Below are 26,225 nucleotides of genomic sequence, written 5' to 3' on the forward strand. Positions count from 1 at the left end.
GGGGAAATTCTAAATAGAGTAATTTTTACTCCGAATAAATTAAATGGAGTCATGACAAGTTTTCCTCACATCTTGCTGAAGCACTGTCTCTTTTTTAGCAGAAATAATTCGCTTTTTGGGCTAGAGGGTGTAAAACAAGACTTAACCATATCGTTGTTCCTCTACGGTATAGAAAGTCTATTACAAAAATGCCATACCTCTGTAACAACTCCTGCAGCAATAGTGGAACCACTGTAGCGTAACATAAACCTCCCCAGCTCTTTAAAATCTTTGTACAACTCTAAAGCAACAGGTCTTTGAGTTTGTAGTTCTATTAGAGCATTCTGTCCTTTAGCCAAGAACCTGCAGGTAAAAAAGCAGAAAACTCTATTAGAAATAGATGCATGGATAAATGAATAAAACAACACTGAATAAATGGAAAAAAATCATCTTAAAAGGCCCAAAGTATAGTTATCAAGCTTGATTTCAAGTATAATCCAAACCATGAGACTGAAAACTCATTTGCCTGGAGTACATTTTAATAAGGCATCTGAGTTTTCTTCAAAAACTTCTTGGCATTCACCACAGCATTTAACAAATTGTTTTGAAGCTAATTATCTCATTAACACCTGTTTTTTCATGTCAAGTGGAAATCAAGTCTTGTTTCAAACCCCACGAATAAAAAACCAATTCATTGCTTTGTAGAAGTCTGCAACAGTTTCAGCTATGCAATTTCTGGAAAAGGATTATTCTGAAAATGTTGTATGTATAAAACAGCATTTCTACCCAAATACAGCTTTAAATAACTAGAGGGATGATATTGTAGTTCTGTGGGAAGACTCATTAAATTTCTTTTGCACTGACACGCTGTCTAGTCACGTATATTTTAGACATTTAGCCACCTCCAGAATTATGCAAGGATCCCATACTTTGACATTAAAAAAAGAAATACTGAAAAAGAAAAAGAGAGAAAAAAAACCCTTTAAGTGAAGGGCTGCTGATCTAGGATTCATTCCTAATTCTGCAAGTGACCTTGGGCCTAAGTCATTGCACTTCTCAGGTGCTCCACATTTATCAAGTGGGCAGGAGGTTCTTCACTTTGCAAAGCACGTTGAAATCCAAACACGAAACCAACTAAAACAATAAAAGCATATTCTTATAACATACAACTGATTCATAGTAGAACCTGTTTGACATACTGTGTATTAAAAGTCAACCCATTTCTTGAGTAATTATTAACTATTCAAAACACTTACTTAGGTTTTTTCTTTGTCACTTCACCAGTGCTTTTGTGCAGGACACTCAACAGCCTTGTAATAGTAGCAGGTTCACTTACTGTTTGATAGTGTAAAAGCACCTGAAAACATTTTTTGCAGTTATTAAACATCCTACAATACTCAGCAATCCTAGGTGTTAATACTTGAAAACAGCTGCTTCTTTTAAGACTGATTTTTTAAAAGAAATGCTTATAAAACTTCTCTCACAGGAGTGTCTGCCTCACATCCAGTAACTGTTCCTAGTTCCTAAACTTTGTGACGATTACTGATATGACACAAAGGCCATATTTTATGTTATCATAAATACATTTTTCATCCTTTAGTGTTTTGCTTTTGCCAACTCAGTGCAGTTCTATAGCATGAACTGATACTTATTTTAAAAGGTATCTTACATTTGAGTCCATCATTATATTTCCACAAGATGTGAGCTTCTAAAGCCTAGATGTGATGAAACTCACATTCTCTGAAATGGCTCAGCTATGTATTAAAAGCCAGTAAAAATATGCATAGACAGCCACAGTAGCCCCTTTTATCCACTTTGAATTATAAAAGAATCAGTTTCCTCTGGAGAGACAGAACCGCTTCTGGATTCTGAATGTGTCTCGTATTCAGGGGTAGAACACGGAGAAGAAAAGCCCTGAGCAACCTGCCATGAACAGTTTTCACAGAGACTTACAGGAAATCCTTTAGTGATTGGAACCTCAATATTGAAGATGAGAACTCGAGCTCTGAACCGAGTGCAAGCTTTAATGGGTTCCTTGGGATCACAAAATACACAGCCCACACTACAAGAGAGAACAAAAAAAATCAAACAGATGTGTCTTGACATAAAAGCGTTAAATAATTACCCTTTTCCAGTGCAGTGATTAAGACAAGCAAAGGAAAAGCAACACCACTTTAATATAACCGGGGTGGTAGGGGGGTTGTGGGTGCATGGATATCCAGCAACACTGTATTAAAGCCTGTAACAAAATGAGTTCCTAGACAATGTCTACCTTATTTTGTGTGTATGCATGAAGGGCTCTGTCTAGTTCAGTGAACAATTACGTCCATTGATAATCAGTTTCTGAAAATGTCATTGTTTCCTGTGCGTAGGTATTTTTAAGAGTTAAACTTTCATTCAGAGATTCAGTGTTTCCGTTCAATAGCATAAAATACTGCAGTGTCCCCAAAATTGTAGTACTGCTGCCTGTAGCTAAAATGTTTTCTGGATAAGAAGGGAACATCATGATCAGGACTCAAAACCTGAGCTCTCAGCAGCACTCATTTCCAAAAAATTCTACATGGAGAACACAAGAAAGCTGCTGCTTGTTACAAGTTAGTAAGCATATAGCTTTTTCACAGGGGCTAGTTTTAGCCATCTAAAATGTAAGGAAAATTAATCCCACACAGGAAAACATGATGGAAGAGAACAAACAGCACAATTAAACATGTACATCAAAGTTCATCAATATCAAGAGGACTTGAAAATTCACAGCTTTTCTTGACAACTCTAGCAGATCTCCAAAAGATGAATGACATCAAGGTAACAAATTGACTCAAGACTTCATTCAACAAATAGAACAAGACTTCCCTCACCCTTTTACCACTAAGAATCCCACCCCAATACAGCAATACAGAATACCTGTACTTTTCTCTTAAATCAGAGTATAAACTTGAAAAGCTATCAATGCAAGATTTTCAAAGAATACCTTGAAAGTTTGCTGTCTGAAGTCCAACTGGAATTTAAAGAAGCTGAACAAATTATGGATCCAGTTACCTGGCCTGAACAACACCTAAAAGCTTGGGGCTAATGCTTAGCATGAAACCTACAGACTGGAAAAGACACAAGGAGATTTGCTGTGTCTCACTATCAAACCACCCCTCAGCAAAACATTTAGGAAAACAAATCTTACAAGCAGCTAAATGTGTTGAATAAACAGTTTCCATCAATTCCACTTGTACAGATTTACTCATTACTACAAAATGGCAGTTGTTTGGATGTGTCTCGTTAGAATAACTGATAATTTGAGAAGTTCTTTAAAAATTTTCTGTTTAGTTTAGCAACACAGGTTTAATTTATTTGGCAATTAAAATGTCCAAGGACTAGTCTACAAGAAAAGGGCTTGGAAGGTTACTGGTGTCAGCACTAGGGCAAAGGATGAAAACTGACAGTATTCTTCTGAGGCTGCCGTTGCACATGTGGCAGATGTTTCCAACGTTTGTACATGCAAGCCAGGTGATATGCATCACTTTGGTTTTAAATATCCTGGTAGCCACATCATTCTTCAAGTAAACCGCTGTAATACAGCCCAGTGTAATAGTTATATAGCTTTTCATTAAAAACAAACCGTTACTTAGACTGAAACCCAGTTCTGCTCACTTGATTTTGATGATATCCATGCCGGTCAAAGTGAGATTAACGTGATCTCCTGCTGCAGCCCAATCAACTGGTTCATCGTGCAGTGTGATTCCTGGAAATGAGTAAGAACAGAACCTCACAGTGAAGTACCTAGGTTCTGAGCTACAAACAAACAGCTCTGTTTGGGCCATTTGTGCTTCATCAACCATTACTCATCAATTTTCAGTATGAATGGGTTGAGAGTAAAAGCTTTTTAACTGAGAAGACCAAGGAAGCTTTTCTTTCCCGTTGGTGAGGATTCGCTATTCTCTCTCACCACACCCTGCACCATAACATGGCCTTATTTAAACCAGAGGAGGGGACCTGGCCCTTGTCACTGGCACAGATGACGCAATCCCGAAAACGCTGTAGTACTAATATCTCTGTATCTGCCCCACCCACCCTTTGAGGCACACGCACACCCTAGACCGCATCTTTCATATACTTTAATGGTACTGTGTCAACTTTCATTTACCTTAAGTGGGTTTGCTGACTCTTTCATAAAAAAGCGTAACTGACGCCTTTTGTTCGCAACATCGCGTCTATTAGAAAGCACCTTTACAAGTAATTTAATTCTGATTTTTATGTATTTTAATTTCTTTCAAAGACAGCCTGGTTGGTGGGTGAGGGCAAGACTAATTAGCTCTGATTAAACATGCTGAGGTTTCTAGTAGGCACCAAGAAAGAAAGAAAAAAACTGTATTTTAGAAATACTGCATATATTTATAGGATCTAGTTCCATTTTGCTGCAGATTGTACCTCTTGACTTGCAGATTTGTTCCCAAAATCACCTGCCAAAAACATGCCAGAAAGCATGATTCAACTATAAGCACGTTAAGTACCATTTTTTAAGCAGCATTGATAATTATTTCATCTATCTGTCGTTACCACAGAATGAATGAAATTCAGCCTCTTGAAATGAACAACTTGAATCCTAATGTGCACACTGTCTTTAGTAAATACTGTATGCTAAATTAAATTATTACTTCTTTACATTAAATATAAATAGTACATGCTTAATGAACTAATATCCCCAACCTTCATTTGCATTTCAGTCATGAGAGAGGCATTACAGAAGAAAAACCATAGAATCATGCTGCTGGAGATACTCAGACAAAATACATCTTTTTCCATGGTACTTCCTCCACTCCCCACACAGAGGAGTGACTACAGTGGTCTGCTACCCAAATTCATCTACATTATTGTAACATTCCTGTGCATGTGAAAAATGTGCATAGAACTGTGTAAGTTGATAGACTGAAGAGCTTCCCAAATTAGCATTGAACAAGCTGGGTTTGGAACAGAACAGACAACGAAACCAACACATTGCTGAATTCAGGCTAAATACTTAGATACAAAAATCTATTCATACCTCGAGGACCCAATTTTTTATTCACTGGTCAATGTAGGAAAATCATAATTTTATCTTTCTATTTGCATATGAAACAAAACCAACTATGCAGTACAAAGACAGCAAGCTTAATCAGGAAACAGCTAAGCACTTAATGTCTAGCTATTCCTCTTTTCAGAAATCAAATACATTGAAATTTAAATCCAATTTTCTTCTCTTTTCTAGCTGCTTAAGACCTGAAAGTTTGATACTATGAAAGGATCAGTGACAAATCTTACAACATCAAACAAGAGTGATGACTTAATTCTCAAGCTTTTTCACAACCAATTAATAAGATTAATTTCTAAAGGTTGTTCAACATCCTCACACTTCCTAACAGCAGAAACACTCCACAGTAAAGCTGATTACTAATGATTCCTGTACTGAATATCTTTATAGACATTGCTAGAACTCAAATGCTTTTTACAGGCTCTTCATAAAGCAATGTCAAAAGCCACAAGGCTATAACATTTGGATTATCTGATATGGTAAAAAAAATGCATGCAAGATTTCACATACCCTTCACAGACATATTTATACAGACACAGTCACATCTAAAGAAATTCGTTTTATGCTTTCACAATCTATGTTTGACAGTTAGTATCAGTTTGACAGTCTGCTACCATTTCAGTAACTGTTTCTAGCCCAGTATTGACCTGAAAGTAAACATGCTTCTGAAGACTATACCTTTTGCAGTGCAAGTTTCATTGGGAGGCATTGCCAGAAGTCGTTCTCCAACTTGAATATAGCCTGCTTCTATTTTACCAGTCACACAAAATCCTGACCCTTGGTCTGTAATAAACACAGCAACAATTTCAAAAACCTAATAATACAGTCAATTTCCCATGACAAGTTAGTCCTTCATCAATGCATAGCCAAGTTTTTAATATAATGAAGACTTTTTCCCCTCCCAGCAGAGTGTTCAGTACTTGCAAGTTAGCCAGTTGCACATCATAATGAAAATGAAACATTAAATTCAAAACCTCTAGATCTTACATTTTTCAGAACTAAGGAAGAAACATTCTTTTTCAAACAAATGTAGGTACATAAAGAAATATTTTTTAGTTTTTTCAGTATTAGACTAAGCCCCTTTATTTCTAGCAATATTATTTATCACTTTCTCACTACAATTACAGATTAAAGGCATATGACAGACCTCTCATAATAATTCTCATGCATACAGGTGCAAATTCCTATGCCACTTACTGTTTAACTGAGTCAGAAACCTACATACTCTGTCTGCGTATTAGTTTTACTCCTGGAAAAGTCAAAGAATGATTGAGGCCTATTTAACACAAGAAACTATTATAACTGGAGATGATTTAAGTATTTCTGAATAAAAGATCTGCAAAGTTTTCTTCTTCATGTCCTAACACTGTTCATCATTTGAATGATATGCCAGTTACTTTCCACAGATATGCTACACATGCACATTTATGGACATACACCTTAACAAATGCCTCATCTTCTTAGCATGCATTTGCAGGTCTATTTAAAAAGAACTCTCTGAACTGATTCTACAATGACATTTTCAGTATCCACACAAACAGCAAATAACCCTTTGCTGAATTCAGTGATATAAGCAAATATCTTAGTATTTTGTGTCTCACATTAAATTAAAAGCTGAATTTAAACCTGAATTCAAAAGAACAAGTTGATCTCAAATCTTGAGGTCACTTACTACCAACTTGCTCTTTGCATTTTTCACAGATAGTCATGAATGCTTCCGTGTAATGAATGCTTCCATCTTTCTACCTGGAAAAATATTACCAGTATGCCTGCGTGCTAATTTTCCTCTATTCATTCCAGCAAATGATATGAACACAGACAATTAACAGATGACATCAAATGTCAAACAGAAAACTGCCAAAGCTGATCCTGTCTAGAAAAAGAATATCCAAGCCACGTTACAGATACCACCTCAATACGGAACGCAAAAGAACCTGAAGCTGGCTTTGCAAGCACTGGTGGCAACCAGAAACATGAACCAATTCCAGGTTCTTAACCACTCCCAAGCACAATTGAGAACCATTTATCTTTTGTTCCCCTCATCACCAGGTCTGGCTTGGTAAACCAGTGTGGTCTTTGAAGCTTCACCAACTCCCATGCTGATTGCTTCCCGAAAGGTGTCAAGTTCCTTCAGTTCCCCCTGAAATCAGTGTAAGTGCAAAATGGACAGTGGGGGACAGAATCAGGGCATAAAAAATGTCCCCATTTCTGTGCATTATGGTATTTGGGTTCTGCCAGGGCATGTTCTTTGTCCTCAGGATTTGGTTGGTGGACAAGGCTCTTTCAGGGTTAGATCAGTCATACCCTAGGCAGAATTATAATACGGTAAGTGGGGACCGATGAAGCAGTGAAGGGATTTACAGGGACCTCTTCAATCAAGAGATAGTTTGCCTGGAGAGCATGAATATTAGGAGGCCTGTGGCAGATAACAGCTAAAATCTGCCTGAGGCAGGTGAATCATATATGTGGGCAGCCTTAATACAGAAAGGGGTTTTCCAAACCATGTAAGAGTACAGTCAGCACTCTCACTTTTTACACACTTCTATGGACAGCTCCTCCTGAGCTTGCACAGGTACTGGAACAGAGCTGAGACCAACTGTTGGTTCATGTACTTGTATCTGCAGCTACTTCCTCTGGTGGCATCAAAGTTAATTAAGTTTTGAGATCATAAGGTAAGAAAAAATAGCCTAAAAAAACACCTAAAAGGCCGCATATAGTGATAAACCCTGTATATGTAAATTGAGTCCCTTCCAAAGTCATTATTTTTTTGCATACTTTAGCAAAACAGATTTAGTCAAAATTGCTCATTTTGTGAAACTTTGCTCAACACAAAAATGATTATTGCAGCTGAAAAGCTGTGATAGTATGTTGAAAGATCTCAATCAATAATCCTAACAACACTTTCCCACAGCTCACGAAATTATAAAAAATAAACACAGTGATGGCATAGATGAAGAAAACCGTGCTATCACATCAGGGTAAATTCCCGTGCAAGTTTTCAATATTTAGCATTATGGCTTCAGTAAAATCAGCTAACCAAGGGCATGTAGAATATCTAGTGTTTTTTCAAAGGCCCACATGAAAATTGCACAAACTTGGTTATTTCCATTTATTATCAGTATTTTGATCTGATTTTTTTTGTACTTCCCCTATAAACACCCTAAGTATCAAGCAAAATTTCTTAAAATATGAACTTCAATAATAATACTTGATTACAAATATTTACAACATTTCAAATCATGCTGTCATTTAGTTTGCAACATTCCTCAAGAGACCTACAGAATGTTTCAAACAGGATGGGTCTAGAAACCATATTTCTTCTAAGTTACCTCCAACTGTACATGACTAAATGGAAAAAAAAATAAACCAAGTTTACCATGAAAATTTTAGAGGCTGGAGGCAGTCTATTTTCTCCAGACAATCAAAATAAGAACTGGTTATACTTCTTGCTGTTCCTATCTTTATTAATGATAGGGAATAGCTCACTGCCTTAAATCCTTGACTGGTTGTAATAGCCACCACCACCCTTTTCTTCCACGTCACCTGCCCAAATTTTTATACAAAACTGAAGGAATGTATCATTATTTACAACTAAAACAATGAACAGAAAAGAAACAAGACAAACTTGTTTAAAATCTAGGACTGGAAAGCAAAAGAGCCCAAAGCTACACTAATAAAAACTTTGAGAAACACTGATTTAGTCCAGTAGAACCAGTTTGGGAAAGTCCCACGTTCTGTCCCACAGAACTGTGAACCCATTACATAGACAAATAACTGGTCATACAGATTATTATTCTCAATTTCTTTTCCAGTGTGTTTCACCTTCAGCAGTACTATTTAAAATCTGACAAGGAATAGTACTTGAAAACTTACTATTCTGGTCCAAGACTACTGACATACATGAAGTTCCAACTTTAAGTCTTATTTTGACAGCATTTTTCAACACTTGTGTTAAATATCAGTGAAATGATGGTAAAAATATAAAAACAACCAACCTTTAAAAACATCAGCAACACACAGTCTAAATGGTTTATCCACTGATCTCTGTGGTGGTTTGAAAGAATCTGCAAATAAATTGATAAGATCTTTTAGAATTTCTGCATATAATGACTATCTCAGCAACTTCTCAGTTAGAGAAACTAATTATGTTGCATTCCAATGACTTTGTCTCACGTTTTCCCCAAAATAAAAGTTTTAACACACACAGGATTAAGATGTATTAGTTTTCAAGTGAGGAAAATTGCACTTACCAATTTGCTCTAACAAACACTTTCCTTTATACCATTGTGTGAGGTCATTTGACTGACCCCTTGTGACTAGGTTTTCACCACCAAGGCCACTTGTTGGAACATAAGCCACATCTGATTCCTAATGAAAAAAACAAACAGATGTGAAGCATACATTAACAACAGGATCTGTTAGCAGAAACAAAACGTGCATTTTTTCAACATTACACATCTAAACTTGAATAGTTGTCACATCTGTATTTCCCCTGGAGAAAGCAGGTTACTCAGTGGATCCGTTTCCTTTGTGGTTACCTCTTGCCTGATCACTCTGCTCCAGAAAAGAGTTGGAGATACTTAAATATGATGATATCAACACTGACAACTAGAAACTGAGTTCAGGTAACAAACTCATCCATGTCTGACAGGCAAAACTTTGGTTTGAATTGCTGCTTTATCCATAGAGATTGCAGGAAGACCACACCCAGTCCAAATGAATAGTAGTTGGAACTGAGAAAACATGAGCAGAGGGTTCTCATGAGCTCATAATCCACACTGACACCTGCTGCGGTATAAAACTCTCTACTGTCATTCACGTAATCGTGAACATTAGGACAGACCATTTTTGGTCTCTTCTGCTTTGTAAACAACAATCCCAAGAACTTACAAGTGATCTGAGTACCCCAAAGATTCAACAGACCTAAACAAAGATGATGACACAAAGAGTATTAAAGAACTGACTACCCTTATCCAGGGCTCAGTGTCACCCTACCAGTAAGAAAAGGAACCTGCTATATTATGCACACGTAGCAGTAGCAGGAAAGTGACACAAAATAACCTGACTGTAGGAAAAGCTCATTCCACCCAAATGCTTGAACAAAGCAATGAAGGCATCATAAATGTATTACCTTAAAGCCAGCTTGCTTAAGAAATTGGCCAAGCTTACTTGTAATTTCCTGAAATCTTTCCTGTTGCCAATTAACCTAAAATAAAGCACAGATTATGATATGATAATAAAATGATAGATTTTTAACCATGACTTGAACATACAGCTGCATGTCATCAATTCTGTAGTAGAAACAGATGTGTATTTATAAACATGAGATTTCCAGGTGCATTCATACTTGAATATATAAGAGCATACACATTAGCAATTACTGATCACAAACAACACACCACCAAAATTGCAAGCCCTTTTAATTTCAACAGCAACTTTTTTTTTTTAAGTTTACACAAAATTCAGACTCAGCAAGATATACTCAACACAGTAATAACTTAAAACATAAATAGTCATCTTTAACACACTTTACACATTTAAATAAAACTACTGCGGTCTTGACCTGAATGACCACCAAGATGATCTTAGAGATGCCACTGAGATCAACCATTATGTGAGATTTCCACAAGTACAAAAGGGACCCCTGCTCATTTTAGCACCAGAATTAACCTTTTGTGTACTGTGAAAATACACCCATAAATGAAAAGAATGGCATCGTAAAGTCTAAATATAAGGGACAGAGCCGGAAAGCAAAAAAACAATGCTTTATTATTAGTTCCACAATACTGATCCTTAAACTTACTGTCCACAAATCTAGATAGAAGCCCTTCACTTAAACGCAGAAATTAAGCGTGTACCTGGTCCATTTTATTGACTGCAACAGCCAGCTGCGTCACTCCAAGAGAGCGCACTAATAATCCATGTTCTCGAGTTTGTCCACCTGTCTCAAATCCTGCCTCAAACTCTCCTCTGCTGGCATCCACAACCAAAATTGCCACATCAGCCTACATTAGAAAGAAAAAAAAAAAAAAATCAGAAGTGGTCAAAAGGTGGAAATAATCTGGATAAACACCTCAATCAGTAACATTTCGCACACAACGTACTTTACAGAGGAGGGATCCTGATGTGCTCCAAAGGTAATTGAAACTGCTCAGTCCCATCTGTATCATACCCACTTTGCTGAGATATTATGGCATTATGTCATCTCATGTCATAAACCAGCACCTCCTGGTTAAACACAAGACAACTGCTGGTTTGGGGAACCTGTGCCCTTCAATCTACCCACTGTGGGTGCTGCATAGATCTAAACAAAAGCAGCCTGTGCTCAGAAGCTTTAGAACACAACGTATGAGCACAGTGTCCAGTTCCCCCTGTCTCAGTCTGGACACCTTGTTAGTGAGAAGCTGCAAAAATAGCAAACAAATCCCCACACTATACAACTGGGACAACCAGTTGGCTGTACGCTGGATGTGGATGCTTCACAGTCCACTCAACACACTAGAGCGTGCCAAAATCACAAGGTGGCAAAGACAAAGTAGCCTATTTTACCACCTAGACAAACTCTCTAATACCAAAGCATTAAGAGCATATAGTCTACAGTGCTGCATGAAAGTCATGCAGCATGTAAGCACTGGGAAAAAACACAGCTCTTGCTGTTAGCCTTAAATGCTGCTAATATTTCTTGCACTTTTCCTCCATTGGTAAGTAATTGCCAGTTAGATCATCATCATGTACTAAGTGAGGGCAACAGACAAGAACAACAAAGGTACTGGTGTCAACAGGCAGGTGTAGGACAATTTCATAGGCCTGAGGAGTTGGACATAACGGAAAGAGGGAAGAAAAAGTGGTATTTTCTCCCTTTCCTTAAACACCCATGCTTCAGAATGCCAAGAAAAGGAACTGAGTCCTGACTCTGAACTCTCCTCGCCTCATCCTAGGCATGAAATCCCCACAGCTCATTCAGAGACAGCAGGAGTGTGAGAACGGGAAAAGGATGACTGATGAATTTCCCCAGAGCTCCCAGCCTCAGAAGTGCATTGCAGTGAACTTCTCCTTCAAAAAAAAAAAAAAAAAGAAGACATCCTGCATTTTCTAAATTATAAATTATAAAAACAGTACCTCAGGACTTACTGAATGTGTATCAAAGGCCAGATGCTGGCCTTGATAAGGCTGATTTGCATTTTGCATAACAGCAGTTGGGGATTCACCTCCTAACAGCATTCTCCACAATAAAAAGGCACTAAAGCCATTTCCAGCCATTGCTTCAGCACTGAGCCTACTCTAACAGGCAATGGAAAATTGCAAAGTTTTAGTGATTCCTTAACAGGCTTCAGAACAGACCAGCCTCTCATCATCCTGAGAGCTGGAACACAAAGATACCAAGCTTTATGTGGTCAGCACCATCTTCTGTTGAACTGATACAATTGCTGGGGGATTTGCAACTCTTCTCTTAATACTTCTGGCCTGTGTTACTTTTCTCCCAAACGAAAAAACTATTTAAATAACAACTGTAAAGAAAATAGCACATCTGAGTCAACATTTTCCACTGCTCTGAAACTAAAGATACACTTCTAATTTTTAAACTCATAAAATTGCTACAACATATATTCCACTGTATAGATGGCTGTATAAGCACTACACCATAATTTGCAAACTTCTGACTATTCTGCAGCCTAACCACTGGGTCACAAGGTCTGAGCTCTCACTCAGGCTCTGCTTCAGAGCTAAAGCAGAACTTGGGACAAATCAGTCTCCCTACAGTGTAGTTCTCTATCTGTAAGATCATACTAGCAGTACTCATCCAAGTACTCAACAAAGATCTTAAGATATAACCCATATTTCAGACTGTTGTGACACACACAAAGCAAAAACCTATACACAGCTTTGCTTTTGAAAAAAAATTTTATTAAATCTCTACTTTGGAGAATCAATTTTATTATTTAAAGAAGGATGCCTTTAAGTGAAGAAAAATAAAATCACTCATTTAATGTCATGTAACCATGTTAATTTCCCCCACCTCTGATGTATTACTTCCACAAATAAGTAATCTATAGATTACTGGTGAGTGCCATACTTAATTCAATGGGTAGTGTCCAATACTTTTGACTTTGCCTAATGTTCCTAAAACAAGTGACATGCAGTCTCTGCAAATACCCTCTTGACAAGACAGATGCATTCTGTATAAACCTTGTTATCTATGTCTTCTCATCCCATAAAAAATACACTGTAAAACAGAAAAATGTTTTGTTTGACCTATAAATCCTTTTTCTTTAAGCTCAAAATCACTTAAAATCTTAACCTACAAGATGACTTTCACAGAACTACTCACTGAGTAGCCATATACCACATCTAAATAGCTTTCAAAGCTCAACTGCAATTTTATCAAACTGAAACTTACTATTAAATTACTTGCATAATAAAACCCTCCTCCCAAATGTTAGCATCAAAAAAATGCAACTACCTTTAATGTTTAACAAGCACCTTCTTTTTTAAGTTTAGAAAACTCAAAGATATGCTAACACCATCAATGATTCCATTCGATCTTAGATTTTAAAAGACAAAGACAATATTGGAAAAACCATTTGAGACCATCTCTACCTGAGCAGCTCCTGTGATCATATTTGGAATGAAGTCTTTGTGGCCTGGAGCATCCATCAGCGTAATTACTTTAGTCGGTGTCTCAAATTTGGTCATACCCACATCCATTGTCACTCCCCTTAAACAAGCATACATGCAACACACCATTAAAACTGCTTCGAAAACTTCACAGAGATATGAAGTATCAAAAACACAACCATGCACTTATACACTTCATATCTTTCACTGATTTAGCCTTCACCATAGGGATACCTGCTTGTTGGAAGAGCAGACCTCTAGAGCTGCCTTTTAGTAAATCCAGTCATAAGAAAAACACCCAAAATTCCCAGTACTAACCCCATGCACCCACAGACTGTGTCCCAACAAGCACAGCGAGAACATGAAAACTGAACTGCACATTTAAATCATTACTAATTATACTTTTGATATTTAGTTCTTCAGAAAAAGGTATCATCAGAGTAAGAGAAACATAGCTGAGTTTAAAAAAAAAAAGTGGTATGGGACTATAGAGATACAGTTACATATTTGCAAAGATCCACAGGCAGACCTCCCAATTACCAAGGAAGGATCACAACATGCTTGGCCTCAGTTCCACACCTCACTAACCACTACATGTTCTGCATGATACACAGGATAGGATTCATCTCATCAAATGCAAATGTCTACTGTACACATGTCTGTATCTGGGTTAGTCATCTGCATCTCCCTTTACAGACAATTAAGAGAGATAGAAACTTTCAAGGGACAAAACATCTTGTAGTAGTAGATACTTCTAGTATGCTACTTCCAATCACCAAAAAATCCCAACAACAAAACAAGCCCCCCAAAATCCCAACGATTTACAGATGACTCCAGAAAGTTTTTCTCTAAAAATAAAAATCTCAGAGCAAAGAGAAAATAAAATCAATTGAAAATACCAATTCAGAAAACTCACTTCTTCAATACAAAAATGTAATTTAAATTTCATATTTCAAATCAATAAAGGCATTTTATAAAGCATACAAATATAATTGCTAATTTAATTAATTTGTAGATTTAATTTTAAAAGTAACACAAGTCAAATGTGATGAACTGACATTTCAATGCTTAGTTTATTACATTAATATTTTCTAACAAGTGCTGTTCTTTCAGAGAAAAAAGGTTACTCCCATTAAAATGTATTTCTACCTTTCTCTTTCTTCACCAGTTTCATCCAAGACCCATGCATAGGCAAATGAAGCTTTACCAGCCTTTTTAGATTCCTGTTCATATTTGTGCATAGTTCTTTTGTTCACATTTCCCAAAAGGTAGAGCAAATGACCCATTAAAGTACTTTTGCCTGCATCAACATGTCCTGTGGAGGAAAATAAATATTATAGCAATTTTATTCATTTATGCAACTTAGGTAGAGCACAGGAAATATACTAAACATATGAACATCACATGCACTAATAATGCTTGTGTAATCCACAGAACTTCATAATCCTGTGAGACAGAGACACAGGGAGACAGTTTATCCTTAACAGCCAGTTAGCATGACAGCCATAGAGCACCTCCAAATTCATACTAAAAACAACACGCTGCAACAATGAAACCAAACCAAACATGTTCTACTGTATGCTCAAAGGGAAGCCAAGTCAACCTCACTGTCCACGTCAAAGGCATCTGAATGTACTCCCTCCAAAGAATGCAGATGCAACTGAAAACAATATGAGATTTTCCTTCCCTGGAGTGTGGACAGTTTTGCTTCTGTATCACTTCCAGATTCAATCAACGCACTTTTTAAACTTTATGTTTGTCAAAAATGTAATTTTACAGTATTACCTATTACCACCAAATTCAGCAGTTGCTTTCCTCCTTGTCTCTTCTCCAACTCTGCTTTCACATCTATTTGTGGTTTTGCCTTGCTTGACTTTTTTGCTGGACTAGGCACCATATTCTGCTCTTCTGAAACCTGCACTACTTGAGGTGGAAGAGTAGATTTTGAGACAGCCTCAAGTACCCCAGAAGCTACTCTGGCGTCTTCAGGTAACAGTCCTTTCTGAGGTGTGTTAGTGTGGCCATTTTCCTCAGCAATCGCACTAGGGAAAAAAAGAAAACACGAAGAATGCAAATGGCAAAGAAGACATAGATATATAGGATAGAAATTGAGTTTCCCCTTCAGTATTGTGTAAGCCCCTTAGAGTATGGGATAAGCCCATTAAGGTGGAACCGATAAGCAGCTGGATACAAACTGCAGATATACCAGCTCTGAACATCTTGTCTGAAAAGCACTGTCTATAAAAGCAAGATAAGAAGTAATCTTGTAAAATATATGAAATAGACAAACAAGCTTTCCATCGACTCTACCAGGAAGGGAAAGGACAATTATGCAGAACAACCACAGAGAGCAGGTCTCCTCTGAACTAAGAGCCCAAGTCAGCTTTGCAGCACGGATCCTGAAACAGTTTCCACATACACTAAATTACTGCAGCTGAATATAGTGATGTCCTATTGTGAGAACAGCAATACAATATAAAGAGTTGATATTAAGCACGTGTAAGCTGCAATTTAAAGTGCAATGCTTATATAGAACCGTAACAGATAATATAAGATTTATCAATATTGAAAAAAATTGTTTCATGCATAAAACAAGGCACCTAGGACTAAAGAGATTTGGATTCTCAAGCTCCCTTTTTCTAACACCTTGTTCTCCCACAGATCACCATACTAATCCTAATGGTAAATAATCCTCAATATATTATTTTCTTACACTCTCTCTTTTTGTCTCCATTTTGTAAATGAACATATTTTCCTGATTTACACAAGCTTTCTGAGAATATACAATGTTATTCTTCATCTATCATAGCAAAGATGATCACTAAAAACAAACACTAAGTAACATTTTAAAGACAGCAAAAGCTTTCTTACTGCCTGACAGCTGCATGGTGAGGCATTAATGTAAGCAACAAGACAGGAACAGAAGCTCTTATTACAGGTGTGCCAACATTCTATCACAGCAAACGTCAATACACAAACCACTGATTATTACAGTATAATGAAAATCCCTACAAAACACTGTATTTAAAATTTTATCCAAGGGGAAGAAGCTTCTTTCCCTGGAAAACTGGAAATCCTTTCAAGTTCAGTACCATCATGCTGCAGACTGCTTTCTCAGGAACAGGTTCATGCAGGCTCTAAAGAGTCAAGTGTTTCCACATCCACAGTGAAATCTTCACTCTCCACTTTCTGTTTACATGCCACAATTAACTACCCAGTTTTAATCTTTTCAATTTCTACAAACAAAACTATTTGTTTTGGTACTTTAGAATCCCACATTGTGACATCTCAGCTTTTATTTGACATTCCTTCTCATTTTCTGTCTGTGTAGGCGTATTTGCACTGCATTAGTCCCTTTCCATTACACAGATCTCGTGGAACAATACAGTCTAAACATGCTAGTCTACTGAAGAGTTATGATCTAAAAAATTAAATATTATAAACGTTCAGGTCAAACGCAAACTTAGCCTCTCATTACAGCACTAAGTAACATGGGACATCACAGCATGATGGCACTGAGCTTGAAAGGATTTCCAGTTTTCCAGGGAAAGAAGCTTATTCCCCTTGGATAAAATTTTAAATACAGTGTTTTGTAGGGATTTTCATTATACTGTAATAATCAGTGGTTTGTGGCTCTCCCTTCTTCCCCACAGTTTTAGAACCCACCTGTGTTATCAGTACTGCAGCAGACTGATTGATTTTGACACCTTTTCATAAGGCCCAAAGCCAAGTCTTCCTCTTGATTGTGAGACCAAAGCAGAAATTCCAACACTCATATTTTTGGCTACAGTTCCAAAACCCAAGGTCAGGCTCTTGCTTCAAGGCTGGATACCCAGGCATGCTTCTCAAATTAGCTAAGCAAACAACCTGTTTTATGCCAGCCTTGATGGTTGCAGGGGTTTAGATGGTACCTGTGCTTCTGCAGAATGGATAGACAATTCTGTATAAAGCCTATTTGATATTAAATAAAATATAGATGCATAAAGTCTATTTATATTTTTGTATTGAAGTATTTTCTAAAAAGAAGTTACCCTATCAAAATATTGTAAACCACTTGAAGGAGAAGGACAAGTTTATATCAAACTATTGCCTTAGGTCACACAGTCTTGACATTCCAGAATTCACACTACAAAGCCAAGTGCTCTGTATCACCAACTACCGCTCCAATGTTATAGATAACATTGCAGCTTGACAAGCTGAATAACTTTTATAATACCTGATTCTCTAAACCAAAACCACAGTTGGCCATCACTGCTCTACATGTAGCTATGAAGAACGTTGATTACACATGAATTATTCCACAGGAAAAATATACTACAACCATTTATGCTTTCTTTTACTGGAAAAGGTAAGTGCCTTTCTATAAGGATGAACAGAAGGCTCTGCTTCTAAAATTACTTAAATAGTACATTAAGTTTTAGTTGAAAATCTACTTAGGAATGGCAAAACAATTATTTTTGCCAATGTCTCTGCAGGAAAATTTTACTTCATGAAAACAGACTGGAAACAATCAAGCTGATAGAGGGTAAATTTGCAGAGAATTGTGGTAACAAAGTTTTCTACATATTTTAATAACGTATTTAAAATCATCTGAATGATGTAAAGTATACCAAATAATTTTGGTCTCAATCATTGAAGAGAGTCTCATGTATTTACAATTAATTTGCATTAGACAACTTTCATCAAGATTAAGACTCTTCCATCTTTTTCCCTTTTTTTCAGGCAAACTTCACTTCAGTCTCAGCATAATATAGCATGTTCACATTGAAGTACCAGGACTAGTGCCAATAAGCAAAGGTCACACTGTAATGCAAATATGGTATTTTACATTGGTATCAAGTTTTCTTCCTTGAAAGTCTAATATTTGAAGTTCTGGAGGAAAGTATTTGTGTAAGAAGTCATATCAAAGCAGCCTTTACAGCTGGCAATAGTTTTCTCTCCTTTTCAGTGTCTGCATTTCTTCCCAAACCAAATTTTCAAAAGAAAAAAAGAAAATTAAAAGGTAGTTATTTAGATGAAGCTGAAAGCAGTATGACCCAAAAACATAACTCTCATGTTTTTCTATACCTTTCCAAAATATATTCAAGCATTGTCACATCAGCCTATTAACAGACAAGAATGTATTTTCAAAGAGAGGTTATTTGTAAGCTTCTAAATTTTATGTCATTAAGTTAGCTAATTATTCTTTTTCTAATCCCAGATGCTAATAAGATCTTCCTGCAGGCCAAAGCCTATGTCAGTAAGGATTCCCCAAAACAGGATGGATTTTGTGTGGTAGAATTCAAACTAATGACAGCACCTGAAAGAACGATGGTTATTGCCAGAAACAGTAAATACTCTCTCATTTCTAAGTAGCTTTTATTGCAACCACCACTGCTTAAGGCTGCCAAATAGCTTTTATTTTGGGTGGTGCAAAGAAAAAAGTGCTAGATACAAATGAAATGAGTGAAACATGACTCCAGCCATCTTTAGGACTTGCTATTTTTTCAAGGGTACAGTATTTGAACAGTCAGTACACTGCTAGAGTTTTAAAAGTTTCAGATATTAGTGTGTTTTGGAAACTTGGAAACAACTTGTGCCATGATTAATCTAGACTTGCCATTCCAGAGAAGAAACACCAGAATGGACAGAGCGTATGATCTACTTACAGAGTATCTCTAATAATATAATTCAGCTTCTTGCTGACCAGTGTCAGGGAAAGGGAGAGCAAATTTATTGCTAGGTACCTAAACAGGAAAGTGGGCAGATGAAATTCCAGTCTCATGGAAGTACATGAAGAGAAAAACAACAGTAAGACTCTGACAGTTTGTTATGCTTCACGGCAACTAGATGAGTAATTTATTAAAAGCTTCATAATGGCTCAGAAAAATGCTAAGGAGCTCCATTTCTGACAGTTAATAAACAAAATGAATGACATTGGAAATGCTCTTCAGCAAGCCTCTTCCCACAAGGTTTTCCAAAATTATTGAATTGAAAATTTCTGTCAGAAGGCAGTACCTAGTGTGTCACTAGTGCAGGCAGTTCAGGATATAACCAAGTCAACTGCACTAGAAAGCATTTTTGGTAGCAAAGTTCCAGCTTGGTCTGAGCCATGATGACCTACCATATGAAGAAAAATTTATATTGGAGGAAGACCACTTCCTAACCAATTGCTTGCATTGTTGTTTGAGAACTCGATGGAACTATCAAAAGCAGTCTCAGTTTGCCAGCCACTGCTAGCTGGTAACGTGGAGCCATTGATTGATTACGCAACTCGACTTCTTTGAAAGGACAGAACTATCATGAACCTTGTATGCCCACTGCAATCACGTACTCAAGAAAGCTTGACCATCAGCAATTCACACACAAATGTCAAAACAGCTCTTTTGGAAATCAGCAGACAAACCAAAGCCTGGCAAGTGCCAACATTTAGTCAAAATTAAAACTGCCAGGCCAGAAACTTCCTATGCTGCCTTGCCAACAAGGACCACAACAGTAAACTGAATAAAATGTTATGGTTACATTACTGGGGAATATTAAAAAATACAATGTATGTTGTTATAAGATGTGTTAGAAGGCATTCAATCTCCCATAAGTATTGAAAGGTTCACACTACTATGCATTCAAAGAGGAACCTGAAAGCTTATCTGCTCAATATTAACTCTTCAGAATTTAGCTTTTAAACATTAATTTCAATCTTCTAGTCTGGATGCTGGGTGAATTATTTTTACAGAACCGACTCTTTCGGAGTACTTACAGTCATTACAGAAATGTCTGCATTTATTTCCCCTTTCAAAATTATTAATTACAAAATATTGGTCATACTAGTTAAAATAATCAACCCTCTTTGGTCACAACTTCTTCTGACTTCCTTTATTACTTAACAGAAAGAAAAAGCCTAGTAAACAGTTTTGCTAGAGCACCAGTTTACCAGCAAATTCCATTTTCTGTAGCCAATCCCACTAACACACAGCAACAAAGGCAATCAATGCCCAAAGCAATTAATGACTCCTAATAATCCATCCATTTCAAATAAGATTCACTGATCAATATGAGGTTATGCCCCACAAAAAGACTGAATCATAGACTGAATAGCTAGTCAAAGAATGGGTTTCTTGGCTACTCCAGTGTTGCTGCTTCTAAAAACATGGTCCAAAAATTACCTTTAAGATCCCATAGTGGTAACAACAAAAACTAGTTCATATATACTATACAACCCCCTTCTAATGGTATCTGCACCAGCACCATGCAAATATTTTGGGGTGAAAGTAGGGGGCAGTCAAAGACATTTTAGAATCCATTTAGAATGCTTTGAGTAATTCATACCAGTGCTTTTGGTCAGTGACATAAACTATGTACTTAAAAAGCTGTATTATTATAAACACCCTGTATTAAATTAACAATGAAACAATAACATAAAAAAGGTATGATAAGGGTCAAAGGAACAAGTCTTTCTTAGGTGTTAATAAACACAGATTCCTTCTGCTCCCTAACAGGTTATCCCTATCCTGCTATTAATGCAGGAGGTAACTGCAGAAGAAAAAAACCAATCCTAATACTCATTGAATTGAGGTGGAGGTTCATGATTTGTTTTGTTTTTCAAGTTTAGAAATAGATGATTCTCTGCTTCTATAAAGTCAAAGTCATAGGCCTTGGCAGTGCCTCCACAGCAGTCTGTTGGACAAAAAAAGAAAGGAGGCCTTCATCAGACTCCTTGAAGCAGGGGTCATTAAGACATGCAAGTAACTTTCCCATTTAAATTCTATCTTCTTCCATATTCATTGATTGGCTGTGCCCCAAATGTCATGCTCTTTTACAGATCATTCTACTTCTTACTTATTCCTCCCACTTAAAGCTAAATACCTAATGTATATCCAATTTCTACAGTAAAGGGAAGTTTGTTTTCAGTTAGTATTTCAGCAGTACCACTAAGTGAGATGAATTAAAAACCATCTTCACAAGCACAGAATGACAGAATAGTTTAGGTTGGAAAGGGCCTTTAAATGTCATCTAGTCCAAACCCCTTGCAATGAGCAGGGACAACTTCAACTAGATCAGGTTGTTCAGAGCCTGGTCCAGTCTGATTTTGAAAGTTTCCAGGGTTGGGGCATCCACCACTTCTTTGGGTAACCTGCTCCAGTGTTTTAACATCCTCACTGTAAAAAACTTCTTCCTTACGTACGATCAACACTCTCTTGCAGTTTAAAACCATTATACCTGTCAGAACAAGCCCTCCAAAAGGTCTGTCTCCATCTTTCTTATATATCCCCTTCAGGTACTGGAAAGCTGCAATAAGGTCACCCCAAAGCATTCTCTTCTTCAGGTCGAACAAGCCCAGCTTTTCTCAGGCTGTCTTCATAGCAGAGGTGCTTCATCCCTCTAATAATCTTGGTAGCCTCCTCTGGGCCCACTCCAAACAGGTCCATGTCTTTCCTGTGCTGAAAACCCCAGGATTGGATGCAGCACTTGAGATGGGGCCTCACAAGAGCAATATTAAGGATTTATCTAAAGCATTTACCAACAGGTCATGAGGGCTTGGTCTTTTTTCTGCCACTGAACTGTAAGCAAGCATGAAACAAACTATTTCAGTGTCCCTGAAAAGAAGCAGAATGGCTGAGGACCATGTTGCAGACAATCATCTTTCATCAGAGACTGAGTCATCACTAGCCTGTCCAAGAATTACTTTAGTCTACAGATGAGGAAGCATTCTTCTTATCTCCTCCTTCCCTGTGGAGCAGGCACACATGCTAAGTATCAGAGATACAAATTCTGTATTTGCTCTTTTTTGAAAACAAACATTTAAATTAGTCATTATGACAGACTAAAAAAAAAAAAATCAATCACAACTACTTAAAACTAGCTGGCAGATTGTCTTCACTCACTTAATATTCCTTTCTATTTATAAACTTCTATCCAAATTAAATTACTACATGAAAGCCCCCTTGAAAAACTCCAGCTTCTGAGAAGTTTAGTAGGAACATAAGAGATGAAGGTGCCCCAAACTTCATGATCAAGTCCAGTTTTCAAACCCAGAGACACTGATTAGTAGACAGCAAGGGGAAAAAAAATTATGCTTCCTTTATATATTGCAACTCTCAAACAGTACAGACAAAAGATTTTGAAAGTCACAGAAATTTTTGATTTGGAGCTTACTGTACCTAAGGAGACTGAATGAAGGTGATGTTTTTTAGCAATGACATTTAGCAGCATAAAGGAATAATGACATCAGCTTCACGCCCTGTATTAAATGTCCTTAAGCAGAAACTGCTTGCTTTCCACTCAGTTATCAAACAAGCACAAGATACTGTAAAATAAAGCATGCTGCCCTTGTACTCCCAAAAATGCTTTCCAGACCAGAACCACAAACATTGAAGGATGAGGTGTGATGTTGGCACTTATACTTGAGAATTTTTTGACCTCAGGATGAACTATGGAATCTCTTGCCACAGATTAGGTGGCTATTATAAGACTGGGCTCAAAAACAGAATAAGGGTACCTAAGTAAGAAAAATACATTGACCTTTCTTAATAGAAATAGACAAAACCAAAAAGAAAATAAAAATTGTGGGGAGGCACAGAACACTACTCAGTGATATTTTGTGGACCACATTCCCAAAATACATGCCCTGTCCTTATATATTTCTTTAACTATTCACTGCTAGCTACTGTTGTAGGTAGACTCTGATCCAGATGTCTGTCTTCTTGCTCTCATGAGACATCACCCTCAACAGTTCCAAGTCAGGATAAAATTAGAACCACTCTAATTTAGCTATAGCGTAAGCAGGACTGAACTCTACAACAGTTGTACCCTGGACACCTGTTAAAGTTAATAAAAGCTGCAGAGGAAGGCAAGGTTCAGCCATAAGTGATTGTTTTCCCCATTAACTATTCTTAAATATATTACTTCCTTTGAAGAACAAGCAATTACAGTTAAGATTTATTGATTTCATAATTCCACTTAGAGAACTAAATTTAAAATAAACGAACCCCAAGAAAGTTCAGTATTCTATGAAGCGGATGTTTAAATAATCTGACTACCTGATATCTCTATGCACTATTCATAGTGAAAGGATTTGTTAAATTCAAAACGTGAGGTACCATCTTCTGAAAGTAATTCTGAGTCAAACAAGAAGCTGAGATGGTTAGTTCTGAAGAGAGACACTAAAACTGCTGTGAAAAATAGAAAAAAATAAGAAGAAAACTTGCTACAGGTGCATCAGTCTGAAAGAGGAGCTGCTGATGTACCTTGATGTATGAGGGCTTGGCTTACCATGGAACTTCAAATCCCATAGACTGTTTCTTTCCAGACACTGTCATTTTGGTAATTTTTGGCACAATTTCAGATTCCATTCTGGTTGACTGGGAATCCCTTGTTTTTCCTAGTAATAGACAAAAAGTAAGTTTGAACTTAAGGTTGTGACTAACAGGTATTAAATACAAAGTTTAACAAGTCCCATTACTTCTCTCCAACCCAAAGATGCCAGTCCTTCATGACCAACTCTCACATTTCAGTATCTTACTTGAACATATTACATAATTAATCGAAATAATCTACAGTTAGATCTATTGTGAAAATCTCCAAGCATTCACCTGACACCTACACTATCCAAGAGCTTTACTAGAAGCAGCTCTGCAGGATGCCAGAAGCATTTCATACAATACAAGCATAAAGAAATACTTTGCAGCTGCTCACTAGATGATTGAATTAATTCTTCTTTAGAGTTTTTCTTTTGCCTTAACATTATTAACATTGTAAAGCAAAAAAATATTTCCACCTCAGGGAATGCTAGCAGCAGCACCAGCTGTGTGGGCTGTAAGGCCTTCCCTGAAACCTGTAAACAGAGTTGTCTTGTACTGAATTACACTCAAGAAGCCAAGCAACACTCCAAAGTTAGCTAGTTTAAAGGTTATTTAGAAATAATTACCAGAATTGAGTAACTTAAGTCATTAAGGGTATTAACTTTTACCATAACTTAAAGGGAAACACAATTAAAGTTCATTCTTAATTTTGTGAAACTAGTTGCACAACTAACAGCACTACCTTGCTATTAGTTTCTTATCAAGCTGTAAAAAAAAAGATGAATTATTTACTCTGCGGAGGAGGAGTTTCTATAAAAGAAGTAAACTAGTTATTTTCTTTCCACAATTTCCTTGTTATTATGTTAGGATCCTTTCTTCCTTCAAGGAAAAAGACTTCCTGCTTTACAGCATTTGTGACAGTAGCTGCACATTGTGTTCTGAAGGATGTTACATACATGAGAAAGCAAAACAATAACCCGAATTCAGAATTAAGCTGCAATTTTTAAACATGCTTTACCTACAAGTGTATCTGAAAGCTAGAAAAATGCCACTACTCTTCCAGTATCAGACCAATTTGGATACTCAAGAGTCAAGTGAATATCAAGTTACTCTTGCAAGTATTTTAGATATACTACATTAGGATGAACTATTGGAGCCATTTGGCCCCACTCATTTATGTTAATGCTGCGCTTCCTTCTAAAGCACAACGGCTACACCTTTAAACCACAAAATCATATTGGTTTGCAGGTTACATAAATGGTTGCGGTCAAGGCTGCTGAAGATTTCAGACAAGGAAACAGAGTACCACAGACACGTCTACAACTACAAACCAAAAAAGCAAGCAGTCACAATACAGATGGAGACATTCTTATTTATCTGACGACTTGGTCTTCATCTCCCTCATTTGTCTTATCTGCTATTTTATTTATATGCCACCTGCAGATCTCTGGAAGAAGTAGCCTGTATGAGTTTTATTAATAGTTGCATACAAATTACACTGTAAATAAGAAACAAAAGTAAGAGAAATAAAGACAACAGCAGAAAGCACAGCTTACAAGAATCTCAAATCATGTAACTAACAAATATAAATATTCAGAATATAAAATTCTCATTGGACAGGGACTATTAGCTAAGCACAAAGATTGTGTTCTATCTTCAAGCTCTTAAATAGATCCCCTACGGCATTTTTAAACACTTCAGTTACAGTAAAAATTACTTTTGCTGCCAAATTGGTATGATATTTTCTGCTTCAATTCTAACAATTTTCAAGCAGACATAATTTTTGACTGACAGGTAAACACAACTGCTTTACATGTAATTTGAAAGCTAAATTACAGTTAATTCTCAGAAAAACACATGTTTGAAATCTGGCTGCAAGGAACTAATAATTAGTAAAAGACAATTAAATTGAAATGAGATTAGTTTAAAGAAAAGACAAATTTATATTACATAACTTGAAAATAACTTGCAATCTACTACTCCAAACGTCAAAGGTTTTACAAAAGATACCTTCTCTAATCAATTTTGAAATTAAGCTTTACTCTGTACAAGTAGTGCTGCAGTGTTTGACACAGACTCAAAGTGAAATTGTACAAGACAAAATACATTCAACAAATGGAGTATTTGACACAAAAATAAACTTAAAACTAGAATTTGGGAAACACCGCAAGTGGAAAGACGATACAAAACTAAAATCACAAAGAACACGAGAAAGTAAAACAATAATGGTCCATTAAAACTGACAGTTTGGGTGGCTTTTTTCCTTTATTTATATATATACTTTAGTTTTATAGGTA

The 26,225-nt window shown here is 36.8% G+C and overlaps 1 protein-coding gene across 2 annotated transcripts in view; it reads right to left on the reverse strand.

The window, feature by feature from the left end:
* Positions 1-26,225, reverse strand: part of HBS1L (HBS1 like translational GTPase) — a 59,618-nt gene that overhangs the window by 1,420 nt on the left and 31,973 nt on the right. For both annotated transcript variants that reach the window (XM_042016132.1, XM_042016134.1), the window contains 13 exons: positions 23,900-24,008; positions 15,437-15,693; positions 14,801-14,966; positions 13,634-13,751; positions 10,894-11,040; positions 10,167-10,241; positions 9,286-9,403; positions 9,031-9,099; positions 5,714-5,818; positions 3,619-3,709; positions 1,933-2,041; positions 1,236-1,336; positions 198-342 (listed from right to left, as the gene is read on the reverse strand). In XM_042016132.1, coding sequence (XP_041872066.1) covers positions 198-342; positions 1,236-1,336; positions 1,933-2,041; positions 3,619-3,709; positions 5,714-5,818; positions 9,031-9,099; positions 9,286-9,403; positions 10,167-10,241; positions 10,894-11,040; positions 13,634-13,751; positions 14,801-14,966; positions 15,437-15,693; positions 23,900-24,008 — 1,610 coding nt within the window. The remainder of the gene's footprint in view (positions 1-197; positions 343-1,235; positions 1,337-1,932; positions 2,042-3,618; positions 3,710-5,713; positions 5,819-9,030; positions 9,100-9,285; positions 9,404-10,166; positions 10,242-10,893; positions 11,041-13,633; positions 13,752-14,800; positions 14,967-15,436; positions 15,694-23,899; positions 24,009-26,225) is intronic.

Source organism: Corvus kubaryi, unplaced genomic scaffold, assembly GCF_017639235.1.
Source record: "Corvus kubaryi isolate FWS band 111438036 unplaced genomic scaffold, C.kubaryi_AGA036_p1.0 split3-73, whole genome shotgun sequence".
Lineage (NCBI taxonomy): Eukaryota > Metazoa > Chordata > Aves > Passeriformes > Corvidae > Corvus > Corvus kubaryi.